General features: G+C 37.8%; 1 protein-coding gene across 1 annotated transcript in view; it reads right to left on the reverse strand.

Annotated features, from left to right (window-relative positions):
• The window catches only part of TMC1 (transmembrane channel like 1), a 479,796-nt gene that overhangs the window by 8,680 nt on the left and 443,877 nt on the right, over positions 1-27,239 (reverse strand). The window contains exons 16-19 of the mRNA XM_064361646.1: positions 19,308-19,436; positions 10,841-10,908; positions 6,032-6,271; positions 86-211 (exon numbers count right to left, since the gene is read on the reverse strand). Coding sequence (XP_064217716.1) covers positions 86-211; positions 6,032-6,271; positions 10,841-10,908; positions 19,308-19,436 — 563 coding nt within the window. The remainder of the gene's footprint in view (positions 1-85; positions 212-6,031; positions 6,272-10,840; positions 10,909-19,307; positions 19,437-27,239) is intronic.

A 27,239-nucleotide genomic window follows, 5' to 3' on the forward strand; every position in this document is an offset into this window, starting at 1 on the left:
AGTGAGAGCGCTTAAAAAGCTGAAAAGTAAAAGCATCCAGGAAGAACATCACAAAGCCTCTTCTATAAGGAGGGAAAGCACATACACCATCACCAAAATGACAGCAATGACCAGCCCAGGGTTCGAAAGCTGTCTCAAGATCTTCGCCATCCAGCTTGGGAAATCATGCTCCAGGGTCTCTCCAATGACTTCAAACATTCTATTTTTGCCACTGGGGGAATTAAAAAAGGGGAGAGAAGTTTATTAAGAACACATGGGAAAACCATGGTTACAGGAAGAAAACTGTAACTCTTTCCACATAACTGCTTAGGTCCTCTTTCAGGTTAGGAATCTGATGTCTAGTTACAACTGCTGACACACTGACCTCATGTAGTCAATAGACGGGTAAGATATGAGAAATATGATCCCAATATAAACATATACTGAAAGCAGTTATGAAATTAACCACATATTTAGGAGGAGATTTTTTAAAAACTGTATGTCTAAGATTTTTCTTGAAATATGTTTTGTAAATAGCTCATAAGTCTGCCTCTCAGTCAGCTGTTCTTGCAGGAGAACACTCTCTTTGAGCTAAGTAAACAGTGCACTCAATTTTTAATTAACCTTGGAAATGAGAGCAAGGAATAGCCCAGTGGAATAAAATCCACATATAATCCAATATCTTTACACGCAATGGCTTCCATCTCATTTTCCACCAGACCTCCTTCAGCAGATATGTTAATAGGTAGGTAACCACACCAAATAATGGGTTCTTTCCCTCTCAGTTTCTTCTCCTGGACAGGCCCGAATGAATACCAGCTTAGCTGCACTGCTAAAAGCCATGAAGGCCAGTATCAGCCAGTATCTATAAACTAGAAAGATGAGAACAGGATGTCTTGACTTACGATAGAATAGCTAGAATTGTACCATAATATTCATAGTATTCATTATACCATTATTTTTTCTGTATATGCATATTTATTTTACTATGAAAAGATGAATTTTCAGAAGAGATTTGGATTGGGTTTCACCAAATTGTATGCATCCTCAGAATAAATGTTGGTGCAATATTTAATATGATGTTTAGTTTTGCTTTTGTATTTTAATCTTTAAGCATTTTCAACTAACATGTGTGTCGTTGTTAGACACACAAGTCAGTCCCAGATTATTTTTTTTTCCTCCAGATCTAACCAATACTATCTTCAAACAGACAGAGTGACTCCAAGTATTTTGTCAGTAGTCATTGGACTACAGAGGTAAAAGTTTTGCTTCACAAATTAAAGCTCTACACCCTAATTTTCAAGATTTATGATACATAAGAGGGAATGAAGCTTACAAGCAATATAAGATTATAACACCCTATTCCAATAGGTTTTATTTTTCACCATTCTGTTCTAATTATTCATACCCCCCAACACAACTTAGCCAGATGGAATACAGGATAAGCAGATAAATTAAAAGTACCAAAAAAGATAAGACCCTCTATCCTCCCTTCTCCAGTACCTCAGGTTATAGCAGATGAATGTGGTTAGAGTGGGGGGATTCAAATTTTATGAAATTATCTCTACCCACAAAGGCCTTCTCAGCATCCACTGTGACCCAAAGCAAAGCTGCTGAGTCCCTGGGGATTCTTGTATACCTGTTTCATGACAGGCCTGTTACCAAACAAAGGAGTCCAGATATCTTAATTACATACAAACTATGGAAGCATCTACAAATCCTTGGCAATGCCTTCTCCTGCCAGGTTAGCCAAAGTGTGTTATTACACAAGATACTCAGAATTATTTTCCAGTTGTCTGTGCCTACCCGTAGTCCTGCTGTAGGCATAGTGCCACTCTAGATTAGAACAGCTTATGAGGAGACCTGTCTTCCCAGCTGGGTGATAAGCTCCACAGGACCAGAATTAATGCTTAATACATGGACTTAACCCTTTGTTTCCTCCAGTGCTTAGTGCACAATATGCAGACATTATTCATTCATTAATTCAAACTATTGATCAGCCTTTTACTGTGTCCTAGACACATGAGATGAAAATGCTCTGTCCCCAATCTCTAGAAGTCAGCAAAACTATTAAAAAAATAGATGCATAAAGCATGATTGCAAAAGAGCAATATAATAGCAGTGTCACAATGTAATGTTAACTTTTAAAACTAAAAACCTGCACCTAGTATACTGATAGGAACAGGAGGAAGCCAAATGCCTAGGCAGATAGGGGCAGGTACCTGATGAAACGCCACCTCCAAGCCAAAGACAGTTTAAAGCCTGAAAGCTAAGCTACAAGTTAACTCCTCCGACCGGTTTGAGAACTTGTCTTCCTGTTTGGGGCACTTTCCTTTGATTGATCCCCTATATAGGGGAAAGCCAATTAGGATAGGGTAGGTATATGTAATATACTGTTGTGTCTACTTTGAGTGATATCTTCATTTCAACCCTTTTTGCATACTCACAAACCAATCAGCACACATTCTCCATCCTGTGCCTGTAAAGACTACAGACTCAGCTGGTAGAGGGGAGAGACAGCCTGACTTTGGGGAAGAGACAACCTGACTTCGGGGAAGATGACCTGCCCCTCCTGGCCCCTCTCCAACTCCCTTCTCCGCTGAGAGCCAATTTCATTACTCAATAAAATTCTCCACCTTCACCATCCTTCAATAATCTGTATGACCTCATTCTTCTTGGATGCTGGACAAGAGCTCGAGGCCCACCAAATGTGGGTACTCAGGAAAAGCTGTCACACTGGCCCTTTGCCCTCCCCGGCAGAGGGCAGCTGCCCCACGTAATGAGGCAAGGGGCCAGCTGAGCTGCTTACACACTGCCATCCATTGGGCTGAGGATGGTGGAGCTGAGGAAGCACTGTAACACCCCCTCTGGGGCTTCAGAGTCATGGGCATCCTCACTTGGGCACCACTGCATTCCCCTCAAGGTGACACACCTGGCCTGGCCATGGGCCCCACACGGAGCTTGCTCTTGTCTCAGTGCAGGGCATGTCTGGCCAGATCCTGCACTCGCTTGCTCACGTACTTCCTCCCATAAGGGGTTAACCACAGCAGGCCGAGTGGACAGGGTGCCCCTCTGTGAGTCCAGCAAAGGAGCTGAGAAACATCCTGCATCCATACAATCTCAGTTATGAAAAATTATGCTTAAAAGGCAAACCAGAATATAAAATGCAAAAACATTGTTATTTCAGGTTTCCGAGATTACAGGCAGTGTTTCTTTTCATGTAAAAATGTTTCTATAATTTTTAGGTTTTCTAGCATAAGCACATATTATCTTTGTAGTAAGATGAATATACATGAAAATAAAATTGCCATAATGTAAACATGGATGTGTATAAAAACCTAGAGAACCACAAATTATTCAGAATTATTGACATAGATGGAAGGAAATATCAGTGTCAGGAAATGAGACAGAACAATTAGAATTGTCTTCATCTGCACATCAAATAAATTGTTTTTAAATTGTCAACTGTTTAAGATAAATCCACTTGCCACCCTATTGGAATAATTTCTCAGAAAATTTACCCTCTCTAGCCAGGTCTTATAAAACCAGACAAGCTAGAATATCCCATCAAATTGCTTCATTAAATGGATAAATGTACTATAGCCATCTTACCTGAAAACTTTCCTGCACTGGAGAGCAACTAGCCATCACTGTGATACCTCCAGTAACCTAGTTCAAATTCATTCTTTCTAAATTGCTGCTTGCCCAGGAGACAACCTTCACCAGAAAGATTAAACAAATCACCTAAAACTCAGGGTTCATAAAGATGACAAACCACGAGGTACCTACCGATACAAGAATTCTCACTTCATTTCTAGAGCAAAACAATCCTTTCAAACTTTTAAGTCCAGACTAATAAACAATGTAAACATCCTTTGGCTCCAAAATGAGGAAACTGATAGGAAAAAAAAAAAATCTAAATAGCATAGAGATATCCCTTCTGAGTACTCCACTGAAAATATTTAAATTTCCCTGATTTCTCACAAATAACCCTACAGAACGGACTCAAGTAACCAAACAATACCTGTTCCCCAATAACCTATGGAAATTAAAATTAAATAACTAACTTAAAAAATAAAAAAATAATTTTCCCTGATTTCAAAGTAATGATTTATGTGCAGTAATTTTTCCTAAGTTTGCCAATTAGAAAACTCTTGGTCAAAGTCAGATACTATGGCTTAACACAAACTTTTTTTTTTTTTCAGTAAAAATCAGAGTAAATCAGTGCATGACATAAGGAAAGCCAGAAGAGTTAGGGCTTAACAAGCTGAAATTGTGCAACCATCGTTCATGTCTAACTCAATGGTATTGTAAATCTGAATGCATCTGTGTAACCACCCAGATCCATGTTTACATTGTGTGGTTGCCCTAACAGACAGCTAAGGTCCTTTGCTATGTTTTACTGAGAAGGATCAACTTCCAATTAATAGCTTAATGCACACCTCAGCTTATCCTAGATAATAAGTTGTGTGAAAAATTTGCAATTAACGAAAGTCTTTGAATGGCATATTTCTTGAACTTTGTACTCTGAGACTGGTTAGGGATTTATTGAGACGATGTCTCCATCAAGACTGTAATTTCACATTTAGTCTCCAGATGTCACTGTCTGCATTATTTATTTCAGCCCAGTTGGAAACAAACACACACACACACACACACACACACACACACACACACACACACACACACACACGGGAATTAACAGAGCTTGTCAGCATCAGTTTTCTGAGCAGACAGAGCTTTAGTTGGTTTAGCTCAATCAGCTGGCTTAATATTTTCTGTTTTCTGGCAACAACTCAGACTACTGTTAGAGTTAAAATGTCTCTCATATACTTAGTCTGTTAGCAATGAACCTTTTGACTTTAATCAAATAACTTGGGTCTGACAACATAAAGGGGGAATTATATGTAGGCATTACAGCATCATGCATATAAAATTCACATGGCTGGTTTTTTTTGAAACAGATTCACTCTGTCACCAGGCTGGTGGAGTGCAGTAGCACGATCTTGGCTCACTGCAACTTCCGCCTCCTGGGTTCAAGTGATTCTCCTGCCTCAGCCTCCCGAGTAGCTAGGATTACAGGTGCACACCACCACACCCAGCTAATTTTTGTATTTTTAGTAGAGACGGGGTTTCACCATGTTTGTCAGGATGGTCTCCATCTCTTGACCTCGTGATCCACCTGCCTTGGCCCTACAGGCATAAGCCACCACGCCTGGCCCACATGGCTTTTTACAGTCTCATTTTCTTCACTGAAAAGGAGAAATAGCTCAAGTGTATGCTGGCAAGTGACTCAACATGCAGAGATTCTTGGGAGACTTGTGGTAGGATCATTTCTAAGGCCCTTTAGGGAAAGAAACCTCATCCTCCAGATCCCATGAACTTAGCTTTCTGATATGTGTCATAGAGAGAAGAGAATGCTGCCATAGAGAACTGTGGAAATGTACATCTCTACATTGGATCAAGAAGCCTTTGTGACTCTTGATTCCTCACTTGAGTGATAATTAGGAGAGAATATATATGTGGAACAGCCTTAATTTTTTTCACTAGCATGTGGCATTTTGGATAACAAATTGGGTGGCTCTCTTTATGCTCATTAGTATTTAATAATGATTCCATTTCCTAGGTAAAGTGTGGGGTATTCTCTGTCTCTCTCTCTCTAGTGATGCACATGAGAAGTAGCGATAGCTGACTGTCTGGATGTGATGGCCCTGAGTCAGGCAAACTCACATCCAGACTAGTGTCATCAGACCTTGCTCTTATCTATCCCCTAACATGGGAACAGCTCAGATTCATCATACATAGTTTACAGGCACAGCCTGGAAAAGGATAAAGTATTTTCTCTTTTATGATTCCTAAATTAGGAAATAGATAGAACTTGCCTAAGAATCTCCATGTCACCTAATGTACCTGAATACCCAAAGGGTCTCATTTCTACCAACCAAAAATGCCATTGTTTGGAGAATAAAAATAGCTTATACAATGAATGGCCATTCCCACCTCCACCCCTGAAAGAACACTGTGACCAAGTCAAATTTCAAAAACAAGAGACCTGAAGGGACCACAGTCAAAAGATGGCGGGAGGGACACAATCATGTACAAGACAGGCATGGTGGACAGGAAGAGGATGAGCAGTAGCATGCCCAGGTAGAAGTTATTCGATCTGGAAGCTTTGAAGACCCTGGCCTCAGGAACATTGCAGCACATCACGGCCCAGCACTGGAAGTACATGGATGTGTGAAGTCGAAGGATATTGATGCCTGGGAGGCTGGGAGCAAAGAAGGAACCCATCCTAGAAAGAAAACAGAACTCTGCTCAATTTTGAGTCTACTCCATAACAAAGTCACACTGCACCTTGACTACCGCTTTCAACCACACAAACCCTTTTCATAAACTGCATTTATCTATTTCCATCTTCTAAACACATTTTGCCATTTTCCACATTATTGTAGGAATTGCATATCATAATTCTTTCATAGATAGGATGCTGCTAACTAACTATACCATCATTAGTGAATTTAAACTACAACAGAATAAATGATATTTATAATTCTTTTACTTCTTTCTTCTAATTCTAAAATTAACTGTTCCTAACACTCATATCATTGACTAATATATCTATAAATATAACTTGTTAAAAATAACCCTTAAAGTCACTCCTATTCCAATAAACTGTACGTTTGAAATCATCACTTTTGTCACGAATAGTCAGTTTTTGCTTAATGACAGGGGTGAAGGCTGCAGTGGACCATGACTGCACAATTGAAAATACAAATTTTTGCTTAATGAAAGAAAAAATTAAAATAATTTTTTTTCTGATGTTGATCATTTTCTCTTTGTAGGTGGTATGGTGTTTTAAAGCCAATTGCAAAGATGTATTTATGCCTGATAACATAGTGTTTTGTTGAAAATTTATAATTAGGTTATAGGTTTTTGAGAAAAAAAATTGACACATTTATTTAAATTTAGTTTATCTGTTTACTTTCTTACTTCAGCTTGTCCTGGGAATTCTCTGCTTTGTGCATTGGAGTTTTGATAAGTATTTTAAAATACTGCTTTTAGGTGGGAACCACTTAGGTAAGGTCACTTTTACTTGATGGCTTAGTTGGCAATTTCAATAAAATAAGTTTCACTCTTCTTGGGTGAGAAAATTCATTAGCATCATAAATCAATACAAACAGCAATTTATTATTTCAAAATCGAAAAGAAGATAGATGTGCACTTATTTTGAAAATGTAAAGGGAGCCCTGTCTTTTAAACTGTCCTGTCTATAATGAAGCCCTCAACATTTCTCGCTAGGTTTAGCATTTTGTACTTCCTGGATATGTAGAATAGTTGTTTAGCCAATCCAATGTAAATTTGGTACATTACAGAGACATTTTAAATTTAGATGAAGAAATTATTTTTCACTATAATTGAACTTTTGCCAACCCAAAGTTAACTCATTTCTTAGAAAAGTGGAATCTTGTCACAATTTGAGTTCTTCTTGACATGATTTCAGACAATAAATCTCAATGGTATTTTACCACAATGAATTGAACAAAGCCTTTGTAGGAAGTTAAACTATTTTTTTTTCTAATGGGAGGATAGATTTTAAAACAATACAGTGAATTTTTGTTACAGGACAGCAAGAGAGAGGGAACTCCAAAAAAGTGAGCAAGTAAGCAAGTGACAGTCCCAGCTAATGGTTAGAATCGCAAAGCCCTAGGTTACATCCCACAATACCAATGCTTGTTGATGTAATACACTTTGGCTCTTTCTAAAAATCAGGTGGCGACATCACTTGTTTTGGCCAATAAAGTATGAATAGAAAGCAGGTGTCTTACTGCTGGGTAGAAAGTTTAAAAGCCCTGTATGGTTTTTCCTTCTCTTCTCTCTGCTACTGTGATAGCAATGTTTCAGATGGATCCTATTCCATCTGTCTGTGTCTCCAAAGTGAAGATAAGTTCTAAGAGCAAAGCTCTTCTTCCACCTCACATTGAACATGTTCTTTTTATGAGCTGCTAAGATTTTGAGATTGTTTCATTGCTGCATAACTTAATCGATTCTAAAATGTAATTTTGCACATAATTCAAAATTGAGACTTGCCTAAAACCACATATCTTTGTATTTATATATGTGCACATTGTTTGTATGTATATTCTTATTATTTGTGCATGAATCTATAAATAAATTTTAAAATTTCAAAATAAATATCACAAAGGCACTTTGAACAAATAACTCAAGAGCCATAACCTGGAAAAACAAGTCCTGGCATAATATCTGAATGTTAACGTTCATCCTATCTTTGCTCATAAATCACTTATCACCTCGGCTCACTAAGTCCCTTACCCAGACTTGATCCCGTCATCTGTCAGTAAAAATCACTGTAATACCTTAGCCTTATAAAATGCTTTTCTTCCAGGAAGATCAAAGAAAATAAAAACTTCTTTTATTTAACTCTCCTTATTACTTCAGTGACATGCACATGTCAGGTAAATTATTCACATCTGATCAACTGAGAAAGTGAGGGAGAAAAGGTGATAAACCTGGCCTGAGGGTACCCAATGAAGTGGTGCTGGAACAATGTCCAAACTCATTTTCTCTCTCACTCTGTGTTCTCTGCCATTTCTCTGTATCCTGCTATGATAAAGATATTATGTGCTTTCATCACTTAAAAATATTAGCACAGAAACCATCATGTGTATTTCAAAAAATAAGTGTATAAACAAAGGTTACTGATCATTCAGCCAAATCATAACAAAATGGATTTTATCTATAAATGTTGATGCTAACATCTGCATAAATAACCTCCACTACTCAGCATCTCCAAAAGCAGTAATTCAGTGTCTCCAGTCACAAGCCAATGGAACTGAATAAAAAATCCCTGCGCCATTTTCATTGTTTCTGTAGAAAATGATTAAACTCAAGCATTTGATCCTCATGCCTCATAAAATAATGGAACGATTGTGTGTGAGGACCTTTGTGCAGAGTGAACCTACTAATTTTACATTATATCTGCTCCACACCTCCCTCCACATGACATGACCCTCCCTCATCAGCCTCCTAGGTTTAGGAAAAGAGTATTTGTGCCAAGTATTGACCTGAAGGTGAATAATAGAATAATAGTCAGTTTGCTTCTGGAACTTCAAAAAGAGTGTGAATATCTTTGTATACTCAAAAAACGCAATTCCGTTCTAATACTGTCTTCCAACTAGCCAGAAGCAAGCTTGACCACTGTCTGAAGAATAAATAAATAGAAAATGACAGTGCAGAGATTTTGATAATGGATCTACCCATGAGAGAACTGGAAAAGCATTTTAGATATTTAAGAATTTCAATATGAACAATAGTGGACTAAAATAGTTGCAAAATCACAAGTGAAACCAATCAGGACATCCATTATAACAGCTTTTCTGACAATAAAAGCGTATTACTAGGCCAATCTGTGGTCTTAACTCTGAAAGAACACAATCGACGTGCAGCAGATGTCTACATGAATGGTACCCACAAGGCCTGAGGGATTTATGACACTTTATATAAAAGCCACTGATAGAACAGTGGTTTCTCATTACTCCCATAGCGGTGTTACCATTTTCTGCCATGACAGCAAACTGAACTCTAGGCAATGAAAGCTCAGAACCCACAGAAGCTGCTCCCTTTACTTCTGTGTCAGTAGACATTCCTTGGGCCACCTTGACTTTGACATTTTCCACTGCTTGGAAAATGAAGGATGCATTTCCTTCCTTAGTGACTCTGGACATGTGAGTCATACTTGGAAAATTTAGAAAGGAAAGGTATAAAAATCAGATTTTTTAAACCTACCTGACAAAGGAGGAAATAATATTTTTATAGTGTCTTTTCCATATTGATTCGCCTATTCAGGCACAGGAATGTGACAGTCCCAATGAGAGGATGACAGAGCCCTTGAGGGTGGTCTTTGTGTGACTGAAACAAGACAGTTTTTGCATTTGCAGAGGGGTCCAGTGTCTGCCAGCACCCAAAGTTTTAATAATTCAGTCCAGCTACATTTGTGCAATATATGAAGCTTGTTCAAAAACTGAGTCTATACTGGCACTTGTGAATAGCACAATGGTGTGGTTGATAGCATAATATTGTTTTAGCCACATGTCCCCAGGATAAAGTAGCCTGATAGTAATTACTTGTAGGCTGGAAATCTGAAGTGACAGATTTCCAAGACACATGGTCCCCAGATGAATCAGATGTCAGGATTCAATTTTTAAACTCAAAAACGATTTCTACTATATCGACTCATCTTAACCTGTCAAGTTTATAGTGAGAATGCTTTTATTTGACAACCCTTCAAACATGAAAAAAAAAATATTCTGATGTGCCAATGGCCCTATGAAACAAGTTACAAAATGAAGATCATATTTTAACTTGAACTTTGTAAAACACGTGTTTCATCTCAATGAACTACTGGATTTGATAAAATATTATTTTTAAAATTAGCTATAAGTTACACTTTGAATATATTTAGTAGTGACAACAAAATAAACTCAGTCTCCCAGAAAAGACTTGTTAACTTATTTCATACTTAACATGTGGTAATGTAATTATTAATGTTTCAACACTAGATCCTGGTGTCACAAAATATAAAAATACAGTCTTCAAATAAATCTACCAGCCAAAACATAGATTCCCATTATTTGATGAAGGAGTGCCCTGCAAAACAGAGCGACATCTTTGATGACTGACATTTAAGATACAGAAAAAAACAGAAACTTTACAGGCATCCACTTCACAGAAATAAATATTGACATCGATTGTGTTCTCCTCTAACACCAGGATTCAGTGCTTTATGCAAAAATAACCTTGGAGGCTTTTCTGTAAGTGATAAGCTATCCAACAGCTGGCCTACCAGATCATGCCTTGGTTGAAGATCAGAGCGAGGACGTTGCCACTGATGTCGAATTCCGTGTACGAAGGCTAGAGGAGACACGGTGTTCATTGGATTAACATCTCACGTGGTCAAAACTGAAAGGCAAGTGGTTCTGCGTAGGCATGGCTAAGGTTTCAACTACTTTCCTTCAGCAACAATAGCAGAATAATCACTAGGATAAGTAACCAGAGATAAATAAAACAAAGAAAGCACTTTTTTTTTTTTAAATACGAGACTCATTTTTAAATGCTGTCATCCAATGGTGTGAAAGTATAGCAAGACAGGCTTTCTTATACACTGCTGGTGAAAGTAAAAACTGTAGCAATCTTTCAGAAAAACAATTTGAGACTACATATTAAAAGCTTTAAAAATCTTATTCTTTTTGATTCTGTAAGAAAACTTCTAGACTCTTTCTTAATAAAATTATCTGAGGTGATAAACTTTAACCAGCAATGATGAAACCATCTAAGTGTTGGACATTAGTTAAGCATATACAGTATATTTATACTATGATATATTGCAATGAATTACAATCATTTTGAAAGAATATTTACGTGCATGAGCAAAAACTGTGTTCTAATGTTAAACGAAAAATATAAAGTCACACATTAATCAACCATATGACACTACACACACAGACTGGAAAATAATCAGCAAGATAGTCATAGCTTATATGTGGGTGGACTATAATTTTTCTTTTCTTTTTTAAGTTTTTCATATTAAAAATTCTTTCGATAAAAATGTGAATTAACTTTAACATAAAATAAATATAGCAAAAGAATAACAAAAGCTTAAGAAGTTATTCAATTCAATGTCCAGTCTTCACATCTTGGATAATACCATCATGCTCAGGGCAGCAACACTTGGCTGTTTATTGTGCACAGGAGCCACACAAAAAAAAAAAATAGTGTGGAAGTGGGAAACTGTGACAGGGTGGTCCATCCACAGACTTCCTAGTGATACATTAGGCATCCTAACAGGAGGTTCTAACAATGGAGTTAGTGCTAATTAGCAGGGCAATAAAACTGGCTCTTATTTAATTTGGGCTAGAGAATCAGAGGAGGCTGACCAATTGTTAATAAGGGAATAAGAGAGCAGCGAATATGAAATAAGAGTGCCAAGAAGACCGTGGCAAAAGAGACCAAGATACTGGCAGGTCCCTAGCTGCTCAGATCTCATTATCTCCAGGTGTGCTTCAGACCACATGGATCCCCATAACACACACACACACACACACACACACACACACACACACACTTAAGAGAGCCTCTGTTCCTCCCAAACCCAAGAACTCAAAAATATACTTGTAAAAAAATATAATTGGTTCCTGATTTGGAACTCCAACAAAATCATTCCCAACTTTCAAATGCTTGGGCTCAAGAGTCTCATGAATCCAGGCCTCAACTTCATCACTTTCCTGAAAGGCAGTCTTACTCTTCTATTCAACTGAAACATAAAGACAATCTGCCTTGTAACAGATTCAGGGCTAGAGCAGCAAGTGTGGCACAACAGGAATGGTTAACCCTCAAGGTAAAATAAGATGATACATAACGAAATAATAAAGAGTCCTGTGTATTAAACAGAACAAAGACGGCCTGGATAATTGGAGTATCATTTTAGATACTGTTGAAGGACAGCTACAAAGCGTTTCAGTAGTTTGCAGATTTTCTAGAAGGGCAATGTTCACAGGAGGCAAAAAGGTTTGGTTCACAAGAGGCAAAAAGGTTTGGTTCACAGTTTTTGTTCTGAAATCAGCAATGAAAAAAAAAAATGTGTCCTTCATGGAGAATAAATGAATTGCTTCTTTTCTGGAGAACATTAACTCTGAGTCTTTTTCCTTCTAGGGGAGTGCCCTGCTCTGGATGATCTTCAGCACTTTTCCCCTGGAGCCCTGTGTGAATCACGGAACACATCTAAAAAGTGCTCATTTGGGTGGCCTGTGCCATCTGTGGCCTTGGAACACCCTTTCTCTGTGTCAGTTTAAAAATCAAACCTTATTGGGAGGCCGAGGTGGGTGGATCACGAAGTCAAGAGATCGAGACCATCCTGGTCAACATGGTGAAACCCCGTCTTTACTAAAAATACAAAAAAATTAGCTGGGCATGGTGGCGCGTGCCTGTAATCCCAGCTACTCAGGAGGCGGAGGTTGCGGTGAGCCGAGATCGCGCCATTGCACTCCAGCCTGGGTAACAAGAGCGAAACTCCGTCTCGGAAAAAAAAAAAAAAAAAAAAAAAAAAAAAATCAGACCTTAAACCTTGGCCTCCTTAGAATGGTGTGATGAGGTAAGCCCACCACATTACTGAACATGGCAAAAGCTCAATGTTTTAAATATCTATTTTCTTCACCCTCTCGACCTCCTGAAGGTCATTTGAGATGAAATATTTTATAACTAATTGACTAGAAAGCATAAAGGACACCCTAGGGTCCCTAGCTTCATGCTGTGCTTGTGGCAGGGGCAGCTGGGGGAACAAACCCCTTGGTATATAAATCGGCCTGGTGCAGAGAAAGGATATAGGGTGGTCATACTGGACCAAGCAGATTTGTAGAATAGACATTTGATGGGGATTCAAACCTGTATTTTAGACTTCACTATACCATTTCTTAGCTGGATGAGCTGGGCAGGTCACTTATCTCATTAGGCTTAGTTTCCTGACACAAAAATCAATAAAAATGAACTAGACCAAGGGTCACCATAGGTTCGATGCATGAATTATTCAAGTTTTAGCAGAGGTTTTAAAATTTCTAGAGTCAAGCACTACAGTGAAAATTCAACATGATAGAAATTTAGTTGATGGCTTTGAAAGTGATGAGACTCGGGTTTCAGGCCTAACTCTACCCCTAACCAGCAATGTGACTTTGAGCAATTATTTAACATCCTCTAGCCTCAGTTTACTGCAAAGTAGGAACAATAATACCAGCTCACAGCATTGCTGGTATGATCACATGGAATAATATATGTATTTTGTAGATTTTCTGACACAAAATAAGCAGTACATTGAGATGTAATGTAATATAATATAATATGATTGGGAATCCACTCGGGTCGTCAGTCAATTACATGCCTCTTATTTACTGATAACCTTGAGCACCTTCATCAGACTTGAAGCACCATTCCCATCGCCATTTATGTAAATGGAACAATGATTACCTTAAGTATACAATTGTGAACACCATGCTGAGTTTATTGAACATTCCCTTACCCCATCATGCCCTGAATCTAATTCTATTTCTTCCTGGATATTCTTCACTTGCTTTGTTGGTAAATAGTAAGAATGGTGTCAATGAAAACTGAAGTGAAGATAAAGACATTCTGCATTGAACTGTTACAGGAAACCCAAAGTGTTTACAAGAGGCCATAACTTTGTATTAAATTAGAGCAGTTAAAATCCTTCCTAGGGACAAATTATTCTACTCCCCATGAACTCTTTTGAAACATTGAGAACTATGCTCAGAGAAGCCCTGGGAGATACTAACTTACATTACATTAACTTACATTGGTCTAATAATCTTCTCCAAGCCAGTAATTTTCCCACCTTAGTCAATCTTCATAGGTTTGTTGTGATAACACTATGACCATAAATTTATGACTTGAAAAATATTCATAATCCCTTTTAACCCAACTTACTTTGATAAAGCCAGTATATAATTCAGTACATTTAACATAACATTTTGGTCCAGAAGTGTACTTCATTGTCATTATTCTCTCACTACATAAACTTAGGAACCTCATTTCAATACACAGGTGCAATTTTTCACATGTTAAAAACAAGCATTACAGTTGATTGTGTCAAAAGCCACCCAACTTTAGCATTCTATAGATCTCTGAATCTAATGGTGAAATCTGCAGAGTTTCTACAGAGGCTGTTGTAATAAAAGTGAATAGTCTTCTTTAAAGGCCCTTTCTGTGACTGAGCAATTCAACTCAGAGAAATTTATTGTAAGAAAATAATGTGTGCATCCACTATGATTTATCTATGAAGACATTTATTTACATGAATATAATTAAATGTCATCACAACACTTATTAAGAAAAATTAGACAAAGTTCAACTCAAAGTAAATTTAAAAATAATTAGATTAATTATACTACATTCACATGCAGAATATTATACAACCATTTAAAAGGTATGTTGTAAAACAACAGTTAATAGCATTGGGAAATGGTCACTGGTAGGTAAAACAAATAAAAGCAGGTAACCAACCTATCTACCTATCTGTGTACACGCATACACATGCAAATGTATATATGTGTGTATTTATATAAATCTATGTTATATTTAATATAAATATATACATATATAAATATATAATACATATTTATAAATATAAAATATATATATAAATATATACATATATAAATATAAAATACATATATATGTATATGTACATAAATATAAAATATAAAATATAAATATATTTTATATAAAATATAAAAATATAAAATATAAAATATAAAAAAATAAAATATAAAAATATAAAATATAAAATATAAAAATAAATATAAAAATATAAAATATAAAAATATAAAAATATAAAATAAATATAAACATAAAATATATATATGTACATAAATATAAAATACATATATAAATATGTAAATATGCTACATATTTAAATATGTAGCACTTGTTATCTAAGACTGATTAAACAATTCAAATAATCTCATTAGTGCAGAGATAACCTATGATTTTTACTTTTGTATTAGCTTTGCTGTATTTTCCAAATTTTTTACAATAAACTACCATTATTTTTGGAATTCAGAAGGAAAAACATATGCTTTGCATGTGTGTGTGTGTGTGTGTGTGTGTGTGTGCGCGCATAGTAGAAAGGACCACGTTTTTCTCTTTTATTTCTCACAGAATTCTCAAGTATCTCCTCTGTCCATCTCGGGTTCTCCTTCCCTACATGACAGGTACTTTCTGAAACCATATTGTTGATTAGCAGGTCTAGGAGAATAGCAGAGAAACATTTTTATCAGCCTTTTCTGCTCTATTACACCCTCATTTTAGTGGGTTTTTTTCTTTTTTTTTTCTTTTTGAGACAGAGTCTCACTCTGTCGCCTAGGCTGGGGTACAGTGGTGTGATCTTGGCTCACTGCAACCTCTGTCTCCCAGGTTCAAGCGATTCTCCTGCCTCAGCCTTCTGAGTAGCTGGGACTATAGGCACATGACACCACACCCAGCTAATTTTTTGTATTTTTAGTAGAGATGGGGTTTCACCGTGTTAGCCAGGATGGTCTCGATCTCCTGATCTGCCTGCCTCAGCCTCCCAAAGCATTGGGATTACAGGAGTGAGCCGCTGTGCCCGGCCAGTTTTTTAAATTTATGCCTGCATTGCCCATACTGTCTAGCTCTGGGTCCCTGTCTTACATTTGTCCCTCCACAAGGGACTCCTTTCATCTCTTGAAATCTTGACCATCCTTCAAGACTTAGTTCAAATGTCTCCTCCTCCATGTCTGCATTTCTACTAATGTACCTCTCTCTCTCTCTCTTTCTCTCTCTTCCAAAGGGCCATACAATTGATTTCTCCTATGGCATTTACATTTTATGTTCCTTATCAATATTGGTAGCTTTGAAGAGAAAAGAGTGGTGAAGAGTATGAGGAACTGGAGAATGAATAACCCAACTGTAGATGGTGGTGGTTTCTCAACTCTAGCCAATTTCTCCCTAGTGGGAGTATGAACTGAATGTTGCCAGTCCTTTCAAGAAATACAAGAAATCCATGTGTTTTTATGTAAAAGTTCTCATTTTAAAATATTAGCTCATAAAAAAATGAAACAAAAATAAACACCACCACTGGCATACCAAACAAAAATACCCTTTAGCTGAATCTACCCTGCCGGACAAATTTGCAACCTCTCCGTAAGTCTGCATCTTCTACAACCCTGTATTCCGTTATCACCTAGCACAGAGTCTGTTCATAATGGCTTGCACCTAGTAGGCCCTCACCCGTGTAAGCTATCCATTTGATAAGTCAACGACAATGGGATCTACATCAAAGATTCGTCATCCATCATTAATGTTTTAAAACTTGTTTTGATTCTGATAGAGCTTTTTTGAGCCTTCCGAAGGTAACGTGGGAGAAGATTCTTTATGACCTAAAACAGGAACTTGTCTTTTTTCCTGTACTTTGTACTAACCCAGGAGCACTGTCAGCACTCAATAAATAATAAATTACAGTCATTTAATTACAGCTTTTATGCATCCAGGTCATGTTATATTGACTTCATATTTGCAGTCAGATTTTCTGCCAGAAGAAAGCAGTCAAGGGATAAAAGGTAAGCACAAGCCAAGCAATGGTCGAAGGAAGAAATGGCCATTTTTATGTCTGCCTCAGAGGAGCTGAATCAGGCAAGGAAAATAGAAATGAAACCAAGCCAGCTGAATACCTCATAGCAAAGAATGAGAAAGCAACACAAGAGCATCCTGGATCTATAGCCATTACCTCACTGTCGTTCACTGAAGAGCATTACCTAACTGCTTTTCATCAGTCCGAGGAGGCACTTTCAATGAGGGTGATAGAGATGACCTCATAAAAGGTACCATCTCAAAGTCAGACAGTCAGACAGAAGATCTAGCCTGAAATCTTGAAAACAGTCCTAAATGTGGGACTTATCTAGAGACTAGAGGGCATGAGATAAAACAGATAGAAGATCAGCTATAAAGGATATTCCCTCACTGGTGAGGAGAGAAGCATGACTGGCTCAAGAACTCAAAAATGTTACAAACACTGAGACTCTATAGGCACATGCTTCAAAGGAGGCAGAGTTCTGCCAATAGAGAGTGCTGCCTTGATGGTGCTAAGATGCGAGGCTCAACATTCGAACAGCCAGCCAACACATGGTGCCTGCGACGTGACTCGTACAGTTCAAATAACAGAGGTCAGGGCCTCTATTTTCATAGAGTATTAATTCTAACAGAGGGAGATAGACCATAAATACATTTTACAAGAGCAATGTCAAATAGTTGCACAGCTGATGAAGAAAACAAAACAGTGTTTTGAAATAAAGAGTGCCTGATTAGCTATGTTAGAATAGGTGGTCAGAGAAGAGCTCTAAGTAGGTAACATGATAGCTGAATCTAATGACAGGAAGAAACGAGCTATTCCAAGTTCTAGGGCAACAGCACCCCTTGAGGGAGAAACAGCAAGTGCAAATTTAAGGATCATCTTGTGTTTGAGCATAAAAAGCAGCCCATTGGCCGGGCGCGGTGGCTCACGCCTGTAATCCCAGCACTTTGGGAGGCCTAGGTGGGCAGATCACCTGAGGTCGTGAGTCCGAGACCAGCCTGACCAACATGGTGAAACCCCATCTCTATTAAAAATATATAATTAGCTAGGCGTGGTGGTGCATGCCTGTAATTCCAGCTACTGGGGAGGCTGAGGCAGGAGAATCTCTTGAACCTGGGAGGCGGAGGTTGTGGCGAACCAAGATTGTGCCATTGCACTCCAGTCTGGGTAACAAGAGCAAAACTCTGTCTCAAAAAAAAAAAAAAGAAGCCCATGTTTGTGAACTTTACAAAGCAGGAGCAAAAGTGGTAGCAAATGACTTGAGAGAGAAAGAAAAGCAGATCATCCAGGGTACTGAAGGCCTAGAAATGGATTTAGAAGTCGTTCTAAGTACTTGGGAAGTCACTGGAAGATTTTAAGCAAATGAGTACTACCAATCCCCCAGGTCATATTTCCTGGAATGACTGAAGTCAGTTTGACTGCAAAGGAGGACAGTGGAAGCCAGATGATGTGCTAGTCACAGAGTGATGAGTGTGCTGTTGACCTCAGACGTTGCTGGGGGACCTGAGGTTGAGCATAGAGGGAAAGCTGGTGATGGAGTCAGCATCAGTGTGGTTCTGAGAAATCGGAGCTATTGTTTTAGGAAAAGAAGCCGCCCCTGCCAGAATTTAGCTCCACGACTTGCCAGATGCATGACAGCAAACTAGGACTTTCTTGAACTTTCTGCAATCTCTTGTTTGTGTCTCTGTCAAGCTCTTATTAGATTGTGAAGTTTGTGAAGCAAGTACCACATTTACCAAATCCTTTTATCCTCCCCCCGCAACTACTGCACAGTAACTAGCACATGATAATATCCAGGAGTTTAGTAGAATTCAAAGGCATAAATAGAATATGCAGTTGATATTAGCCATCCTTCCCTGCTGCTAGATAGGGAGAATGGGCTACAGGGCCAAGATTTACTGAGTTCAACATTTTAACTAACAAGTTGAGGTCCATAGCTTTTGCTATCTTGTGCTAATTTTACTAGAATATTGCAAATCATGATACTCAAGTCTGACCTTCTCTGCACTATAAATGTACTCATTGGTCTTCATTTATTGACATCTAAAAAGATGATCCCACCTAGTAAACTCTATGATGCCTTTCTCTTATATAGTGTGTGCAAATGATGAATCACAAAGGAAAAATCTTATAAGAACAAAATTAACATCATACTTACGTATCCATATTCCAAGTCCCAGCACCAGCAATAATTGCAAAACCTCACAAAACATGCTCTAAGAAAGTCCCCAATGAGGATTGTGACATAGGTGGTCAGAACATCAGAGACTGTCAGCCGCACAAACTCCTGTTGAGATATTATCTCTATTAAAATATACAGTTCCGTCTTCAAATGGTCCTAGTGTTGGCCCTAAACCTGTCATGTTTCTAAAGAAGTATTGGCTTGAAGACTGCAATTAATGGCAAAAGAAGAAAATGACTAGGCATTTCAAGAAAACAAAAAATATTTCACTCCTATTTTATCACTTAAAAAATAAGTATTTCCCATTTACTAAATCAAAAGTTTTCTTTTTACTGAGAAATTTTATAAGCATGATACAAGAACCAAAAACAGATAGGAAAATATTGACCACACAGCAGTTTAAAATTTTATGTGGTGAATGGCACTATTTATAGACTTGAAAGACAAATGTGGAAAAAGTACTTGCAACATATATGATAGAGGATGAGTATTGCTAACACATTAAAAGCTTTTACAAATCAGTATGAATATAGGCGGACAATCCAATGAAGAAAGAAACCAGCAAAAGGTACAAATTAAAAATTCACAGAAGAACATGTACCAACAGTCCATTAAAACTGAAAAATACCTAAACCTCACTGCTTAAAAATGCAAATGAAAACAATGAGTTGTTGCCTCACAGAGTGATAAATGTAAAATCTATGTTTCTTCATATTGGTGAGTGTAGTGAAATAGCATGAGCATAAACTGATGGGGAAGTTAAACTGGGCACAACGTTGGGGAGAAATGTATTAAAATCAACCATATTTTAAAATGTTTGGAGCTTGATCAAGAAAACCACTTTTAGAAATAACTGTGACAGCAATGTTCACACACGTGCACAAATCTATACATACAATCATGAAAGTACTGCTTCTTCCAGATTAAAAATGGAAAAATTCAAATATGCTTGGGAGATTAATCAAATAAAACAAATTAAATGTCCACACAATGGTATATTATATTGTAAGTCCTTAAAACAAAATGCTATCATGGTGCTGGATGCTTAACTATGTGACTACATTAGAAACCATTGAGTTGTGTATTTTTTTTTAAATTTTTTAATGTTTTTTTTTTAATTTTAAGTTCCGGGGTACACGTGCAGGTTTGTTACATAGGTAACCGTGTGCCATGGTGGTTTGCTGCACTTATCAACCCATCACCTAAGTATTAAGCCCTGCATGCATTAGCTATTATTCCTGATACTCTTCCTTCCCCCTTAACCCCCACCAGGTCCCAGTGTGTGATGTTCCCCTCCCTGTGTCCATGTGTTCTCATTCTTCAGCTCCCACTTATGAGTGAGAACATGTGGTGTTTGGCTTTCTGTTTCTGTGTTCATTTGCTGAGGATAAAGGCTTTCACCTCCATCTATGTCTCTGCAAAGTACATGATTGCATTCCTTTTTATGGCTGCATAGTATTCTATAGTGTACATATGGCACATTTTCTTTGTCTAATCTATCATTGATAGGTGTTTGGGTTGATTCCATGTGTCTGCTATTGTGAATAGTGCTGCAATGAACATATGTGGGCATGTATCTTTATAACAGAATGATTTATGTTTCTTTGGGTATATACCCAGTAATGGGATTGCTGGGTCAAATGGTATTTCTGGTTGTAGGTCAAATTAACACTGCTTTAGCTGTGTCCCAGAGATTCTGGTACATTGTCTCTTCATTCTCATTAGTTTCAAAGAACATGTTGATTTCTGCCTCAATTCCATTGTTTACTCAGGAGTCGTTCAGGAGCAAATTGTTCAATTTCCATGTAGTTGTGTGGTTTTGAGTGAATTTCTTAATTTTGATTTCTAATCAAATTGTCCTGTGGTCTGAGAGACTGTTTATTATGATTTCAGTTCTTTTGCATTTGCTGAGGAGTGTTTTACTTCCAATTATATGATCAATTTTAGAGTAAGTGCCATGTAGTGCCAAGAAGACTATATATTCTGTTGTTTTTGGGTGGAGAGTTCTGTAAATATCCATTAGGTCCACTTGATCCAGAGGTGAGTTCAAGTCCTGAATATCCTCATTAATTTTCAAATTTTGTATTTTAAATGGGTGAACTGTATTGTGTGCAATTTATATCTCAATGAAGTTGTATTAAAGGTACAAAAAATGCTATGCTGTAATAGGAAATATGTTTTTTAAAAATTTCCAAAACAGTATATGTGGTCTGAACTCATTTGTTGACAAAGACCCCATATACATATTATGTATGTATGTATGTATTTAATAACATGTATATGAAAATAAAAGATCTGGAAAATTGGAAACTGGTTATCTCAGTTGGCTTCAAATTCAAATGGGCTTAAATTTATGTCCAAAGTGTGTGTGCTACGGGTTAGAGGGGAAGTTCACTATTTTCTCATATGTCAATAGGCAATAAATATAAAAATAGATATACAATTATAAATTTTCATGATAGCTTGCATTTGTTCTTCCCTTTCTGTTCCTTCTCAGTAATTCATGCCCTAAAGCTGAAGACACTGAACATCTAACAGGACATATTTTGCTAGAAATACTAATGCTATTTCATAATATGAGAAATCTTTTGGTGTTTATTTCCAGCTACCTGTATAGACTCCCCTCTAAAGTAACTAGTGAGTAAAAATTATCTCTTAAGGTAAAGAATCATTTAACCGCGAGGTGTTAGGTTGAGTTCAAGCTTCACACCTCAGAACAGTGCTTCCTAAGTCCTGTGCTGTCATGTACAATCTTCACAATCCTTGCCATATCCAAGTACCATGTGAAATATTATTTATCTAATATTTCTTTTAACTTTAATATAGTTTATTTTATAAGGTAATTGTTACTATTATAAATAGAAGATGTATATATCATCTGCCATAAATAAGTTAGCTATAATTAAATATGAGGAAAACAAAAACTTATGTTGAAACGTAAATATATAAATATGAGACAGCCTCAGCTTTGGTTCCCCCTTTTCCCTGTGAAAAGGGCTTTTAAGCAGTAGCACATTTTGGGAAGTGATATCAGAGAACAGGAGAGGGGAGTGGGAAGAATAAGACAGTGAAGGAGAGAAAGTCTCTCCACCAAGGTGTGTTACAAGCTGTCACTACTAAGGTAAGTGGATCTTAATCCTTCTGGGGACCCACCTAGTAGACATATAGAATAAGCCTCAGAATTGTCCACTCAGGAGATGGAAGAGGGATGTATTTATCCACCAGCTCTCATTTCCCATTAGTCAAGGATGGCCCCATAGAGTATTAATGTTCCATATGGTGACTGCAGAGAACGCTGGAGTAAAGGTAAGAACATGTATGCAGAACAGTCTAGATGCTGTTATGTAACAGGACATGCAGTTGTTTGCTGCAACAACTGGAGTGGAAAAGTGGAGCAAGAGAGTGTAAGGTTTCTGCATAATCTGACGCCTGTCTAGTGATCCCTATTCTTTTTGCATTTCTCTTCCCTTTTCTGTGTTTATCTTTGTCTTCTCTGGTCCAGCCCCACTAGCCTTCTTCTAGACCCTCAAACTTCATACTTCTCCAGGCCACAGGGTCTTTGCAGTTGGTCTCACTCCACATATGGTCTCAGTCACACTTGCTAGACCTCTTTCTTTTTTTTTTTTTTTTTTTTTTTTGAGACGGAGTTTCGCTCTTGATACCCAGGCTGGAGTGCAATGGCGCGATCTTGGCTCACCGCAACCTCCGCCTCCTGGGTTCAGGCAATTCTCCTGCCTCAGCCTCCTGAGTAGCTGGGATTACAGGCACGCGCCACCATGCCCAGCTAATTTTTTGTATTAGTAGAGACGGGGTTTCACCATGTTGACCAGGATGGTCTCGATCTCTTGACCTCGTGATCCACCTGCCTCGGCCTCCCAAAGTGCTGGGATTACAGGCGTGAGCCACCGCGCCCGGCCTAGACCTCTTTCTTGACTCAGTTAATGCAAGCAACTACGCATTCTTACAGCATCACTAATGTAGTAAAGTCTCCCTCCACTCCCTGACAAGGGTAAGCTCCCTATAAAAGGCTCCAAGGGTCCAAGTATTTCATTTTTGTAGTACTTGTTACCATTGTAAATTTACAATTTTTGGTCTATATTTGTTCCCCAGTGTATCTCTAGTATCTAGCACAATGCCTGGCAATTACCATGCACTCAAAAAATACAAAATGAATGAATAATTGATAGTATCCCTGTGGTTATTTTTGGACATAATTTTTTTTTCTCTTTTCTACTCTTTGTCTCCTTTCCTTTCCTGAGGCAGTTCTTTGCATTTATTTATTTATTTAGAGACGGGGATCTTGCTATCTTGCCCAGGCCGACCTGGAACTCCTGGGCTCAAGCAATCATCTTGTCTCAGCCACCTAAGTACCTTGAACTACAGACACATGCCTCCATGCCCACCCTTTCCAGGCAATGTTTAGCTCAGATTCTAATAACTAGCATCAATTAGAGGAAGGCTATGAGGGATATTTTTGGGTTTCTACTGCCAGGTCTAGAAGACTTCCTCAGGTAAGAAAACATTTCAGAATGGTTTGGAAGTCCTCCACATCCTCTTAAGCATCCTCATCCCAAAGGTTGAAATTCTATTTCCTCCCAAGCAGTGATTTAACGTTCACATAAAATATCTGAAGAGGATTCAAACATTGTATTAAAAATGTTAAATGTTTATTCATATACCATAGGAAAAATATATTTTAAAAGAAAAGGAATTCAAAAAATGGTAGCCCAGCCCATCTCAAGGACATCATCCATTCCTAGTTCCTCCTGTGCTTGTCAGGATGGAGAGCACAGCCCCCACGCAGGTCTCCTGCTAAACCCACACTCTGCACCTAAAAACTCTGCACACACAACATTGCTTAAAATGCCTGGGCAGCTTTGACCAGCAAAGCTAAAGGAATCATTTATTAACAGGTAAAGGGAAAGCACCAGGCAAGGAACATCATAAAGGGCCGCCAAATACAGATGTTGCAAGGCAGACATTTGGAGAGTGTGTCGATGCTAACTGGGGGACACTTTAGCACTGTGAACAAAGACACAAACTCTGTAAGCAGATTATGCAGGCTAAATTGGGGCTCCTGTCATTGACTTTCTCAGAGGTCTTGAGTAAATTACCTTTCTAAGTCTCGGTCTCCTCATCTACAAAATGGGAATCATAATATAATGTATCTCAGAATGAAACATAAAAATTCGAGGAGAAAACACTTGGCACATTAGCCATCATTGTGGTTATCTTGCTTTCTCCCCTTCCCCAAAGCGCAGACCTCAGGATATAGCTTCAAGGAGGAATGGCTCTGCAGCTCATCAAATCCATTAGGAATGAAACTAAAGGAATGCCTGGGAATCTGCAGAAGTAAAGGAGCAGTCACATTATCCTATATTCAAAACAATAAGAGCTTTGAGTCTCACAACATCCTTGGAGATAATCAAAGCAGAGGGCATCCATGGAGAAGAGGAAGCTTCTGTGATGCTCTCACAGAACAATGCATGAGGGTGCATATCTAACTTTACATGCAAACAAGCTGCCTTTTACTATTTCTTCTGGAGGTGTATTTTTTAAGCAATTAAAGAATAGAAATTTTCCAGATGCATGGATACAGATATTGATCTCTTAAAGGCCAGAGCTTTCCAGTACTCAGCTCTGTTATGAACTATATGTTCTCTTTGTTCCCAGAGATTCTATCTGCCTAGTCGACATTCCAGTCAGAACAACCCCTTTTCCCTTGGCCCGCTTCTTCAGACGTTAATGATTCCTTGGAGAAAGGAAGGTGAAAGAGAAGGGAGAAATCCAACTACAAATGGCAGTAAGGAAAGATGATGAAGCAAGGAAAACCACTTCAGATAGGATTAAAAAAAAAAAAGACAAGACAAGCAGCATAATCCATGGGCTTCCAAGGTGGAGAATTAAGTAAATGGTACTTCTTTTCTTTCAAGTCAGTATGTGTGGGACTATTGCAGAACCATCTGCATCTGAAACGTTCTCCTAGATTGCCTTCACATTCCTATCTAATTAATATATTCCTTCACTCCAGAAATGGCCAGCCCAGATCCTACTCTTTACAACTAATTCTATTAATCCTGTTCAACTGGTGTTTTTGCCTGTTAAAGAGCAGGTTTCTTAACTTTCAGGCCAACCTGTGTTCCAGGATGTGCAGAAGAGAATGTCTCAAATTCCTTCAGTTTCTGAAAACTGTACTTTCTATATTTTCGTTTCTTGAATCATGTGCTCAAGATTTAGGGAGCAGCTCAGTTGTGATAAAACAGTTTGTGTTAAGCACCATCGCCAGATTTACTCCAAAGAGCCTTGGAATATGGAGACCCAAGTACCACTGTGAACTCGTTTCTTACTGTTGCTGTGACAAATTGCCATAAATGTAGTGGCTTAAATCAACACAAATTTACCTTCTTACAGTTCTGGAAATCAGAAGTCTTAAATCAAAGTGCAGACATGGGGAGAGAATCTGTTTCCTTTCTTTTTCAGTTTCTGAGGCCACCTGTATTCCTTGGCTCTGATCTCCTTCCTCCATCTTTAAAGCACATCGCTCCAACCTCTGGTTTTGCTGTCACATCTCAATTTTCTGACTTTTTCTCTTTGTCTCCTGCTTATAAAGATCCTTACGATTTCATTAAGCCCACTCACATAATCCACAATAATTCTTTCAACCTGAGATCTTTGACTTAATTTTATCTGCAGTCTATTTTACCATGTAACATATTTACTGTTTCAGGGATTAGAATGTGGACAGTTTTAGAGGGTCATTATTCTGTCTACCCCATCCTGAATCACAAGCACTCCTCTATTAAGTGCAGACAACTTTCATTTATTTCATATGTACTATGTTCCTGTAAGCTGTATAAAACGTGCATGTCTGGAAATCAAATTAATATCATATAACTTGAATGGGGGAGATTTATCTGGTTTCTGAAAGCTTAATGAATAAAGTAAAATAGAATTCTCAATTATACCATAATTTTTGTATTCAATTATTAATGATACATGTCTAGCACTATATACATTTACCTTATTTTTTCTTTCACAGTTGGAATCATAATTGATTGGCCTAAGTTCAACGAGCACCTGATTAGACTAAAGATATGATTCACTATTTGTTTGAATTATATGAATTTTATAAGACTAATGCTAGTCCTTCAATTTTCATGTTATCTTACAAAAAAAAACACAGTAAAAAATTATTCAAATAATGTCACAAAGACCAAATCACTGTTAAACTGAACTGTTGCACAAAAGCTGTTCTCAATGATAATCTGAAGCCCCAAAATCAATTTATGGAATGCACATTAGGAATATCAATTCTAACTAAGTAAAATAATAAAAGCTTTTCAAAATATAAATTGGATTTGTGTAAAAATGAGAGATCTGAAGTGGATTTTTCTTGGGTTTTCTTTGGTTTTATTTGCCTTGCCTTGGTTTCCCTTAAGGGATAGAAAGCCAGATGAAACATTATTTCTTTTCTCTGGTAAAGTATGGCTAGTCTTCAATTGGGGTTATTTACAAAATCATCATTAAAATAAATAACTTAAAATAGTATTTTATTTCTCTTAAGGGAAAATTATTTAACAAAAATGGACATTATTTAAATTTCTTAGTATGGGCTCCATCCCACTGAGATGCAGGTCAGCAATCACTCCTTGCAATTAGCCCAGGATGGACGGTCTATGTTGTGGGTCCAAGCTGGGGGTTCCCTGTCTGGTGACAAGCAGTGGGGGGAGTAGGTAGAACCTGTGAGAGACAGACTGGCCTCCTCTCCTGGAGTCACCTGCAGTTTGTTGGAGGTATGGGTAGGCACTTAGGGTCTTCGCTCCTTTGTTAGTCCAAGGGTAGCAAGGGCAGTTCTACTGCAGAGGTAGTGACAGAGAGGCTTTCAGTCGACCCTGGGAATACTGTCCA

The sequence above is a fragment of the Aotus nancymaae genome, unplaced genomic scaffold (genome assembly GCF_030222135.1).
Source record: "Aotus nancymaae isolate 86718 unplaced genomic scaffold, 86718_ANA_hifiasm-v0.15.2.pri h1tg000041l, whole genome shotgun sequence".
NCBI lineage: Eukaryota > Metazoa > Chordata > Mammalia > Primates > Aotidae > Aotus > Aotus nancymaae.